The 13,050-nt window shown below is 42.0% G+C and overlaps 1 protein-coding gene across 1 annotated transcript in view; it reads left to right on the plus strand.

Annotated features, from left to right (window-relative positions):
- The window catches only part of LOC134458821 (caskin-1-like), a 97,208-nt gene that overhangs the window by 44,655 nt on the left and 39,503 nt on the right, over positions 1–13,050 (plus strand). Inside the window, exons 8-10 of the mRNA XM_063211226.1 lie at positions 9,901–9,998; positions 11,090–11,200; positions 12,524–12,628. Of these exons, the coding sequence (XP_063067296.1) occupies positions 9,901–9,998; positions 11,090–11,200; positions 12,524–12,628 (314 nt within the window). The remainder of the gene's footprint in view (positions 1–9,900; positions 9,999–11,089; positions 11,201–12,523; positions 12,629–13,050) is intronic.

Consider the following 13,050-nt stretch of genomic DNA (forward strand, 5'->3'; position numbering starts at 1 on the left):
GCGACATTAACGCAACACGATAACCGTGCTTTTTCTGGCTAATATTTTAGGGAAGCAACAGCCCCAAACATCATGTGCAGCATGTTGCCACCTGTCACATGCTTATCTGCCCAAAACACCAGAAACGTGAGCTGCTTATAGTTAACCCTCATTCATGCTTGTCAGAATTTGAAACGGCCTGTACTTTTTTCCAGTAACATAGTTTGGGGAAACAGCAAGTAAGCTAACAGTGGTAGTCAGAGATTGTTTACAGGAAAGAACTTTGAGGTAGTTGTTAGCCCGTCAAGCCTTTCTATTCAAAATTGACTGGAAATGAAGGCTAGATATTCTGCAAGCAATTGGTAGAAGTTTTAGTATCCATGTATTGTTGCTGTGCTGGTAAAAGCAGGACTACTTAGTAGCCAAGGTCTAATTGAAAAGGGGAAAAGTTCCCCGCACATTTGTTTGATTACAATCACGACGAACACGCTTCACATCGTACAGCATTGCCAGCACATTGTTCTGTCTTTCTCTCCCATCCCTCTCGCTCTCCCCCTCACCCCCAAAAAACGCATCTTCACCGGCATGCTCATTACAACAAGCGCCCAAAGTTCGGTTATTGGCACTTTTTAACTAAAGCTAAACAGACATTGAATTGTTATTAAAGTGTTTATGAAACGAAAACAAACGGTCCCATTAAAGACTTGTTTTTTCTGATAGCATCGATGAGACTTTGAACCCAATCATCCCAGAGGAACTTTTGAAAATGGCAACTCAAAGTGTGAATTCTGTGAAATTTGGTGTGACTAATGAGCTGGGCTGTGACATCAAAGAGGAGAGTCCCTGGTTTGCTAGTATGGCGATCTGAGAAAACAACACACATTTGATGGACCCACATCTTATAAAGGAACCAAAATTCTGATACAAACATCAGCGTGTCGAAAAACCACACATCCAACCTCATGAGAAAAAAAAACAGCAGCACAAATCTATTTCAGAGGCACTGATACATCTGCAGAAAGTGACATGTCTGACAGGCGAAGTGACGATTGTTGACATAGCCTGACAGTTCGTTTTGTTTATGGTTACGGTTGCTAAGGGCGCTTTGCCATGACCCAAAGATGACATGGCGTGTGTGTTTGTTGACAAATGGGGGGCATTTTGATTCAATTGTGCGATATAGTGTGATTGAAATGCATAGGCTACATGCAAAAATATCATCAACTAGAGAAAAAACGGAGGTATTAGGCTGTTGGAAAAATACCCTAGATAGCCTGAGTCCTCAGCATATTTTTAGCGTTTATCATTATTATTATTTTTTGTGCTCAAAGTCACAGGCGTCGCGTGTCCCTCAGCCTGACTCTGAGGATGAGGTGTGTCCAAACGTCAGCCACACGTGCACCACAATACTAAAAACAAACAATCAACGCTTCAAAGTAGGCCTACACTATGTGCATCTCCGTTTATTCGCTAAGCAGTAGCCCAGTCTGTGAGTTGGCTGTCCTCGACCGAGAGCACCACGCTGATGCGCGGATATCCTCCCAAAACCAATTTATTGACCAGTTGAATGGCAATCAACAAAAAGTCCATATTCCGAGAGCATTCACATCGGTTTGGCATGTAATGTGCATTACCCTTTCCTGAAAACAACATACAAAGCAGATGGACAAGGTAAAACGAGTAGCCTAAAGCAAAGCAGTGCACTCACCTGTCTTCGTGCCCGAGCAGTTAGAGGGGCAGTTTCAGTCTGCACGCCAGCGATGTCAATTGTTGGAACTGCTTGAGGCAATAGCATTCCCTTCAGTCCAACCATGCCCACGATCTCCACATTTGTGGTGAAGCTTGCTTCAAAACCACATATTGGATCCACAGAGTCCTAGCTTGTTTTAGCCTTCTCCTTGTCGGCCACAGTTCCATCATTCTTCACAGAAGGGAACTTGTGCAAAGATATTCCTTCTGTCAAGTAGCCATTTTTGCAGCTGGCACCGTTCGGCCCTCCAGCAACACACTGCTTGACACTGCGCTTTGTTTTGGTACTAGCCGCCATTGATCTGAACAAGGTGGAATGAGGTGAACTCACCCCTTCTATGTCACGCATATCATTTGCATAAAATTTGCATGTCACCGAAAAAAGTAAACATAACACTTTTTGGGAACGTTTTAACATGACTTTTAGGACAAAATAGCACCCAGACAATATCCCATTTTATTCACAAGGCTTAGAACTTTCAGAATCTGTCCTGGAAATGGTCAAATTCCTTTACTTTGTTTTCGTTTCATAAACACTTTAATATGTAGACTAAATGAAAAGAAAACAAGTTTTCTGTAAATATAGCCTACAACAGAGTAGTCTAACAGACAGGTTGTAATAGTGTCTGGGCCTACAATACATGATGGGTAGGCTACAATTAGTGCATAAAACAATCCAGCCTTAGTTTGACAAATCGTGAGCTTAGAATTATAAGGTTCTATCTCCGTTTAGGGTAGTTCTGAGATATTGAGCATCAAAGTTTTTACATCCCAGCTGTTTTGTGATATAGAACGTTTTTATTTCATTAATAACAATGTAAAATAATACTTTTTTCACAAAAATAACACCACACAGGCATTAATAAGCATGTAATGGGTCAGATTATGTAAAAAACTCAATTTTACCAAAAATGGAGATAGAACCTTATAATTCTCAGCTCACGAAATATAATGTCATTGAATGCAGGTTTCCTCATATCACCGTGGTCATGGTATATTCTTGAAAAATGAAATGTATAACATGGTTACTCAAGGCAGTTTTCTTTACTAGGCATGGATGTTCATCATTTAACACCCCCTTGTTTTTTTTTCTTTAAAAACAAAAAACAAAAACAAAACGACTTAATTAATAGTGATTGTGGCTAGTTAACCGTGAGTCAATTGTGGCATTTAGGCTATGTGAAGTAAGACTGTACAAACTGTACTTGCCATCTATCTATCTATCTATCTACATCCTCCCCACGCCCTGCTGCAAAACTATCTCCATCCCTGCCTGCGCCACCATGGGTCTGAAGACTCACCACCTCGCCTAATCGAATTCCTGCGGTAAACACTGACTTGCTTTACTCTACTACTACCATGCGCTTGGAATGACAATTATAGGCTGGCTACGCTATGTGAACTAGACATCCAATAACATCATGGAGACTTGAGCCAGCTTACTTTGTTACTTTCATTGCGTCGCTAGTTTTTATTTTTTTTTACTTACTCGTACATCCATGTCAAACTCGTGTAGGGTCTTTGCGATGGCGTGGGCGTCATTATTAGGAAATGACAACTCCATCGTTTGTAGTTGCGAGCATCTGGCAAATGTCAGACAACTTCTGACAGCGTCCTATTCCTTCACTCACGCCGTTTTCGCTCCACCACCACTCCATTTCACCGTCACTACAGTTATGCTACTATTATTTGCATTCACAGACACATAACCTTGCATTAACCACTGCCACATTCTTTTTTATCTGTCCAAAACCTACAAAACTTAAGTAATCCACGCTCATTGAAAATACTTTAACAACACTAGTTCCAGCGCGGGCATCAAGCACGCAGCCAATGGATGTGAGGCTGCGTTATTGTGATTAACGGCCAGCCAATGGGTGTGGGCTACGTCATGACGGTAGGCCTAATGTTCATGGGTAATGTAGGTGCCGTTTTAACGTTCATCAGACGGCAGCCACAGATCTGCCGGGCATACACTGTGCGATATTTTCACTCATGGGTATTAAGCTCCTGCTCACACGGCACGATGGAATTTCACTATTTAAAAGTTCACGTCTCACGTCTCACGACTCCTCACACTATACGAGCCGACAGTGGGATGCAAGCCAGGGAGCAGAGGAGGGAACATGCGCACCTGAGGTGGAAATGAGGTCGCGCTCAACAGCGAATAGCACAGCCCTATTCATTTGTGCATGTGAAGTGTCAAATCGGGTCGTAGCACTGCTTTAACTGTGCGATTTACGCACGAGCCATGACCAGGACTTTTTGTGAGTCCCCCTTTAAGTCATGTTCTATATATACTGTCATTTATCACAAATTAATTGTGCCCCACGTTTGAGTACCCCATCCAGTGTGCAAATAGCAATTTAAGTTGTGCCCTGACCAAAACAATACCTGACCTTAACCTGTCAGTAAATATATAGTTTTGAGAAATACCTTTTCCAGTTGGTTGATAGGCTATCAAATGTATGTAATAAATGAAAGAATAATAGCTGTACCCGGACCAAAACAATACCTAACCCTAACCTTTCAGTAAGATTTTTTTTTTGAGAAAAAAATATTTGAAATTAGAAAAATCTGAGAAAACACAAGACTGTGGAAACAACTGTGGGAATATAGAGCACTTCCGTGTGTCCATCGCGGAAAACAATTCTGTGTTCAGGGGCACGGAATTTTGGCAAGATCCATGTACATTCCACGGTCGTGCCACTGAAGAAACGCCTGGTTAAATCGACAATTTACCCCTCAAACGGTGATACCCAGCCCCATTGTCATGTGTTACTTTCTATTTTTCTGAAAACGCACTTTTTTGTGTGTGTTACAGTCCACTGACTTTGATGCAGGCCTATTAAACGTGCTGAAATTGACATGGAATGCTTTGATGTCATTGTTTTCATGCACAGTACATAATTCTGTATTTATACATAGCCTATAGACAAATTACATGCTTACCCAGGGCTACGTACAAAAGGATAAAATGAGCCCGTAAAAGGCAAGAAGCCATCTCCACCAACACAACCATCACTCATCACACATATGTAGGCACAGAGGTCATCTGCTGATCCTCAACAGGTCGGAAAATCTGAAAAATCTCGTCAATAAGATTGAACAAATCATTAAGGTGAATCAAAATGTTCACTTGTTGCAAACAAATCACAACTGACATTAAAGGTGGGGTTGCAGGTATGACATCACGTTGGGGGAACTCCCCCAGGATTCTAAGGTTCTACATAGACTCCTATGAGCCTGCGGAACCCCCAACGTGATGTCATAATAGTACATTTTCTTAAAATGGTTAACCTGCAACCCCACCTTTAAACTCATTTGAGCTAAACAAACTCCGATAGCTTCAAATTCTCACATTGCGTTGTCATTCTTATGTCAAGGGATTAGAATCACCTGCTAAAACAGTATTGCTCTCTAGATGGCAGTGGCAAACATCACTCTAATGCTATGTAGAGTTTCAATTGACACTCCTGCAGCTCAAACCACAGTCCTCAGCCACCAGTGAATTTTGGTGCATCTGGCGACTTTTTTAAAACACACATTTTCAGTGACAAATTCATTGTTTTTCCACATAATTCTGACTGCACCGTCGTTAGAAGCGTTTCCCACGGTTAAGCAGGGCTGCAGATTATCTCTGATCTCCAAAAAGTACCGACTATTTGTACTTTGGACGAAGGCATGTGGGCACGTTTTCTGTAGATCTGTGTGTGACGCTGTGACGTCATACGTAATATTATGACGTCATCTAACGACTTTTCAGCGAGCCCATAGCGACTTTGGCTGATTTTCTTTTGGCAACACAGTCCTCAGCCACTGAAGCCACTAGTGGGAGTTATCCTGCTCAGATGACTTTCTCGCTTCATTTAAATGTGCCTTTAGGTATACCCACAGGGACATAAACAGCCTACATGAACAGTTTTAGAGCAGTGGGCAAAACAAGTCTAAAGTCACTAGACAAGATGACTTTTTGTGATTGGTTGATGAAACACCAAGAAAGCCAAATGAGCTTGTCATCACAGGAATGCACAGGCTTCTTGACCCTTCTCCTCACTTCACCAGTTACCTACACGAGCCAGAGCTTCACCCACTGTGCTACAATACTAACAGGATGCAATGTTCATGCAATACAGAGACATTTGACACTTTCAGTAAAGAGACACTGCCATCCTTACAAATGATTATGTGACACTGCTATTGCCTTGAACAAACACAGAAGAAACATATTGTGCACTGTGACAAAAATCACCGTAAAAATAATATGTTGAAGAGAAGAGAAGGATGAACGAAGAAAAAGAGCCACACAATGAACAGGTGCATTAGAAAGGCATGTATACTCGAAGACACGTTTTTACCAAAGTTAATGTTGTACATATTTGAATGGTGGTTTTTGTAGGTGCTATAGCATGACAGACTTACCGTGCTGTTGAGTGCTGCCGAGTATGACGCAGCAGCTCAGCTCTGACCAATATAGCAGTTGTGGTTATGGCTGACATGCAGGAACAGAAACTTGTAAAAGGCTTGACCAGAGAATCGTATGAGAGAGAGAGAGAGAAAAATCAGGCGGGTTCTTTTCCACTTTATGTCGGGTGAACACTGCTTTAGGAGCCCTTCTATTAGGAGACCTTCGGATTTGTGAAGTTGAGAATAAATGGAGTCCCCTTAGCGCTGTAGATGAAGAGAAAAGGACTGGTGGTGCTAGTTTCAGTTGGACACTTTATACATTTTTTGATAGATTTTGATACTATTGACATTAACATTATCCTAGTAAATTAGATTGACTTAACTGGCAGAAAATAATCTTGCCTGTTGTGTTGGTCTAGTCAGTGTCAGAACACATACGATGTAACATTTATATGTCATATAATGGTGAAATATTTTAAAAGGTCACACCATGCATAGGTTCTTTATTATTACACAGACACAGGCACACTGAGGAAGGCAGAACGCCGAAACGCGTTAATAAATAAATGAATAAGAATAAAAATGGTGCGGTTTCTCATTTTTTAGTTTTTCAATATTTTGGTCAGCACTCTCAAAAGAAGAAAAACTTGTTGGGTGAAGCCTGCTCCAACCTTTATGAACTTTTATGTCATATAATAGGGAATAGTTGTGGCAGGCCTAAAAATCTGTCCTCTGATCACAACACTTTATCTGTTTAGGGTCATTACCTAAGCTAGTTTTAAGAACAGATTTTGACATGCCCATAGACGACAATTACATTTAAAGCTAGTTGAGACAAAATCCAAATTAGCCAAATAACAGACACAGCAGTAAACATAGAAAATGGTTAAAAACCACTCTGCTTTATTGCAGACAATTCAGAAAAGGTTCAAAATAGTGCACTTGTCCTTTAAATAATACAGGTGTTTTTTTTTAGGAGAGATTATAAAATCCACAGACATGCTGTATATAAACTTTGAGTATGTCAACCTAGTTGATAAATGTTTATGAGATGTGAACTACAGTATACACTGATCCGAGGAAATAACTGGAAGTAGAGTGACCGCCATTGACTAGGCCACTCTTATTCCAGTCACGCTAAGCTCCTCCTTAGCTCCCCAGGGTAAGATGGTTGACTAGTGTAGACGAACGCTGGTCTTCAGTCCAGTCTTCAAAAGCTTACCCTTCTACGCTGCTTTTGACGAGAGTCCAAAAGTTTAATGCCGAAGTTTACTTTAGTAATTCAGCGCCCTTAACCTGCCTCCCAGGCAAGGTTCTAGTCGGACAGTTAAACTGAGTTACGGGAGGTAAAATAACTCGGTGATGAATTGTAAAAGCGAAGGATGGAAAGACAGGATGTGCACAGGTGTGCGCCGCCTTTTACAATCCTGGAGGACAGCGTGAAAAAAAGGGCTGCCTTTTTCCCCTTTGACAGGGATGGCAAAATTACTTTGGGAATTGTACTTCAACGATAAAACCCCCCGTAGGAGAGGACACTCGAACGAGTGACTGAAAGAGAACAAGGCTTTTTTGAACTTTGTAAGTGAAACCATAATTTATTTAGCGAACTTGTTTTGGTGAAATGCCAGTTAGCCCGCCCATAGGTCTATTCAGTATAGCCTGTGTTTCGCCTACATGTCCTACTTAAATGCTTCATTAATTTATAAATTATGTCAGTTCATGATATACAGTAGCTTCATCAATCACCGGTGGCCACTGTCTGACATCGTCAATCCATGAAACTTTATTCAGCCTGTCAGTTCGATGGTCTCAGTCACCAGAATTTATTAGCGCACAGCAACTATTCATAGATGGCATAACAAGAACGGCACTCCAGCAATGCCGGCAGCACAAGATGGCAGTGCCCAAAAATCGCTTCTCGGATCGGTGTATAAGCTAAGGGTCGCAACATAATTGGTCTAATTCCATAGTGCCTATCAATATCATAATTTTCAAAGGCCAATCATATATGTGTTTTCTGTGCTTTTTGTTCTCTTAAGCCGGGCATACACTGTGCAACATTTTCAGTCGTGGGTATTGAGCTCATGCTCACACTGCACGAGGAAATTTCGCGATTTAAAAGTTCATATCTCACGACTCACCTCCTCACACTATACGAGCCAACGGCCTGATGCGAGCAGAATGGTCCGACTGTGCGACACGACATGCATGTTTCCCGGGGCTGCAGAGGAGGGAACATGAGCACATGAGGTGGAGATGAGGACGCGATCAAGAGCGAATCGCACTGCCCTATTAACTTGTGAATGTGTTGTGTCAAATCGGGTCGTAGCACTGCTTTAACTGTGCGATTTGGTCACGCTGCACAACCAGGATTTCAAACAGTTTTGATTTTCTTGCGACCCTGCGATTGCATGATCGTGAGGCGAAATCGTTACCCCATGTACACTGCACGATGCGAGACTCACGATTGACCTGCAAGAAATCGTCCCGTCTCCCAAAGAGTCGTGCGAGTGCCAAATCGGGGCAAAAGTCGCACAGTGTATGCCCAGCTTAACGTTCAGTCAGGCACGCGCTACCAGCCAATTTGGCTAGTGGATGATATTTTCTACCAGCCAAGATGTAATTTCACCCGCATTTGGCGGGTTGGCGTGTGTTTAATTTAGAGCATGAAGTTTTGCATCAGCCCCAGACAACTTGAGCGACAAAACAACAAGGAGGAGAAAGTCATATTTCATTTTTACGCTGTACACGCCCCTTTTAAAACGTGCTCTATGTGGGGATTTTGGCCTCGCGCGCAGACTATCCGTGTTAAATGGAAAGATGGTGTACTGTCTGACCTGTCACTGCCGTCCCGTTGACTGTCAGGATTTGGCCTGTTGAAATTTTTCAGATTTTTGGCTTAAAATCAGGGAGCTTTGCCGTTTTTTGTAGCTGACAGGTATGCTGTTCTAGCAAAAACGTTTAAAAAAAACAATGGAAGCTTGTTACGCAAGCAGTGAAGCACTGGACGCGCTCTCTTTCGATTATATACCCTATTCTTTCAAAAAATGTCTGAATGTCATAAAAATAAGTTCTTTGCACTGTCCGTAATTATAACATATGAAAACTGTATCCACATAGAATAAATAAAGTCTTCAATTTCAATAATCCACGTTACAAATCTGCGAGCCGCCGTGCAAATGTCCAAACAAAGTCTCTCGTGGCTGAGCTCAACTGATGCTGTTGTTTCTGGTGTGAGTTTCCTTTTTATTGAGATTAGGTCAAAACTTTGTTATGATTCACGGTGTAATGCACAAAGTCAGAGAATGCTTCAGTAGCGTATGTGCTGGACCAAACAGGGAAATGAAGTTCTGCAACACTGATGCTTCATGGTGAAGCGAGAGTCCCAAACGTGCCACTCAATTCATGAGATCATCAAACAGTATTGCGTACCTTTACTTTCCTCACACGCCGATGTAACCATCTGCGTAAGAACCATGCAATACTTTGTTTGCACACCTTGTCTTGTTTCTTGGCTCGCAGTGGCTGTGTCGAAGACAAAGTTTTAATCCTTTTCCGTCTACAAAGGCTAGAACTAGGGTACTCTAAGGCACAAAAACAGCCCCCCTCACATGAGCTCTCACACAGTGGTGTGTTTGTGTGCACATATGTACTTGTGTATGTATGTGTGTGTGTGTGTGTGTGTGTGTGTGTGTGTGTGTGTGTGTGTGTGTGTGTGTGTGTGTGTGTGCGCGTGTGCGTGCGTGTGTGTGTGTGTATGTGTAGGATCTGTGTCCACACCTCCAGAGGGTGTGCCAGCTCCTGCTCGACAGTTTGTGGATCCACTTCTACAGCGGAAGGAGGAGGCTTCAGCTGAGAGCAAGGTGGGACAAGGAGTGTGTGTGTGTGTGTGTGTGTGTGTGTGTGTGTGTGTGTGTGTGTGTGTGTGTGTGTGTGTGTGTGTGTGTGTGTGTGTGTGTGTGTGTGTGTGTGTGTGTGTGTGTGTGTGTGTGTGTGCGTGCGTGCCTGTTAGTGCCTGTTAGTGCCTGTTCTTGTGTGTGTTTGTGTGTTCCAGCTGAAAGAAAAGCTGTCAAGTCCAGATCAGTAGATGTGTTGTGTTCATTTACTTTGTTTGTCAGTCAAATCCAGAGAAGGAGATGTGTTACATTCAGGCAGTTTTTCGTCACCAGCTCTTGCTTGGCACCAGAGTAGCAGAAGTAGATGTAGAGTAATAGAGTAGTAGGCTAGTAGAGTATTAGTAGCTTTTATAAAATATGTTACATTCATTATGTAGTTTTGTCAACCACAACCACGGAAGCTCCCAGCTGTAAATTTGACTTTTCAACAACTTGACCATGAAACAGTAGAACAGAAAAGAGTATAATAGAGTAGAATAGAACAGAATAGAGTAGAGTAGAGTAGAGTAGAATAAAATAGAATAGAATAGAATAAAATAGAATAGAAAAGAACCTCACAGTTTGATACAATGGACGGAAGCTCCCAGCTGTAAATTTGACTTTTCAACCACTTGACCATGAAACAGTAAAACAGAATAAAGTAGAATAGAGTCGAGTAGAATAGAATAGAATAGAATAGAACACTACAGTAAGTAAGTAAGAGTAATTTATTAGAATTTAACTGTAGAGTGGTAGAGTACAGTAGAAGAGTAGAGTAGAGCAGTACAATTGAGTAGAATAGAGTAGTAGAAGAGTAGAGTAAAGAGTAGTAGAATAGAGTGGTAGAATAGACAAGAGTAGTAGAGTACAGTACAGTACAGTTAACACAAATAGAACAGTATTGGCTGACATGATTCTGTCTTTCTGTTCCATCCTCCTGTTCTTCCTGTTTGGTCATTGGTGATTGGCTGACAGGATTCTATCTCTCTCATTGATTGGCTGGCAGGATTCTGTCTCCCTGTTCTAGAACACAAAGGCTGCCATTAATTGGCTGACAGGATTCTGTCTCCCTGTTCTAGAACACAGAGGCGGTCATTGATTGGCTGACAGGATTCCAGCTGCAGTTCTACGCCACCAACTTCCTGACGGCCGGATACGACCTCCCCACCATCAGACACATGACCCAGGAGGCAAGACACACACACACACACACACACACACACACACACACACACACACACACACACACACACACACACACACACACACACACACACACACACACACACACACACACACACACACACACACGGCCACACATGTATGGCCACACATGTATGTTTTCATTTGCTCCAACCTCAGTGTGCGGTTAGGTGCCTTGCTGAAGGGCACTTGAGCTATGGAGAGAGGTGCAGGGACAGGTCACAGAATGGCATTCAAACCTGCAATCCTCTGATCTGAAGACCACCTCCTTACCTGCCCACATTGTAGAACATGTTATTTCAAAAGGCTTTGCGATACAGTGCCAAAAGATCACGTTACGTTAGAAGACACGTTAGATCTCCAAAACATAAAACCGTTACCTGCTCAAGATCTTACAGTTCTGCCATGGTTATGGCAGGAAAGTAGTGGGTAGACAGAGATGGGTGCAGGGGTGGGAAATGACCCAGGTCGGACTCCAACCCGGGATGTCATATACAGGTCCTTCTAAAAAAAATAGCATATTGTGATAAAGTTAATTATTTTTCATTATGTTATGATAAAAAATAAAACTTTCTGTAACACTTTAGGGTTACATCTATAAGCACTAACACATACAATGTTAACCCTCTGAGGTCTAAGGCTTTTCAGGGGCTTTTAGGCTGCTTGCACCACCCTAACATTTTCAAGTATTTTCATTTCATATATATATATATATATATGTGAGACCTGGAAGGTCTGAGGTTTCTAATGGTGTGACTTATATGTTTCAATGACAAAAACTCACAGAGTTACAGATTTGTTTTTGGAGACACATTGCCCTCTGAAGGGCACTCGGACCTCAGAGGGTTAATGCCTATATAAGTAACTTGTAACATGTGCTAAGCAAAATCAGACAGTTGTTAGACATTTATTCACAAATGTCTTGTTCATGCACAATAAGGGATTCATTACTAATATAACCTTAGTAAGGACCAGTAAGCCTATGTTTCTATTTATTAGTAAGTAAGCAGTAAGTGCTCTACGCATCGTGCCACAGAACAGCACCCCCCAGGGTGGTCGTCTTAAGATCAGAGAGTTGCAGGTTCGAATCCCACCCTTACCTCACCTTAGTGTGTGTGTGTGTGTGATTCTGTGTGTGTGTGTGTGTTTGTTTGTGTGTGTGTGCGTGCATGCGTACGCGCATCCATGCTACAGGAACTGGGTGCCATAGTCGTGTCCAAGCCGGGTCACTGTAATATGTATTTGTAGTTCAATAGCCATGTCTTATAATGGGTTTCAATGAGATAAAAGACTACAAATGTGTGCTACAGGACCTGAGCGCCATCGGCGTGTCCAAGCCGGGTCACCGTAAGAAACTCGTGTCTGAAATTTCCAAACTCCACGATGACCCTCAAGACACTACAGACAAGAAGCCGGTAAGATACACGCATGCACATAGGCACGCACGCACACACACACAGAGAGCTGTCTAACCGAAAAACTTAAACTGCTCCTGCTGAACATATACTGTAATTTCATATTATATAGGCCTACTGTAGTGTAATTTCAGGTCATGTAATATGATGTCCTGTCATATAATGCTATGTACACTCTGTGCAGAATTATTAGGCAAACATGTTTTTTGACCAAATTGTCTTTTTTATGCATATTTTCCAACAACAATCTATATGAACATGAAAACCTATTGTATTTAAGCATTCCAGGTCATGCATATTTGTATAATAAGATGGGGGTGTGGTTGAAGGTGCCTAACACCTTATATCAGCTGTGCATAATTATTAGGCAAAATTGTTTTCTTCTGGGAAAAGGGGCCACAAAATAGATCTAACATACTCTG

Source organism: Engraulis encrasicolus, chromosome 1, assembly GCF_034702125.1.
Source record: "Engraulis encrasicolus isolate BLACKSEA-1 chromosome 1, IST_EnEncr_1.0, whole genome shotgun sequence".
In the NCBI taxonomy this organism is placed as follows: Eukaryota; Metazoa; Chordata; class Actinopteri; order Clupeiformes; family Engraulidae; genus Engraulis; species Engraulis encrasicolus.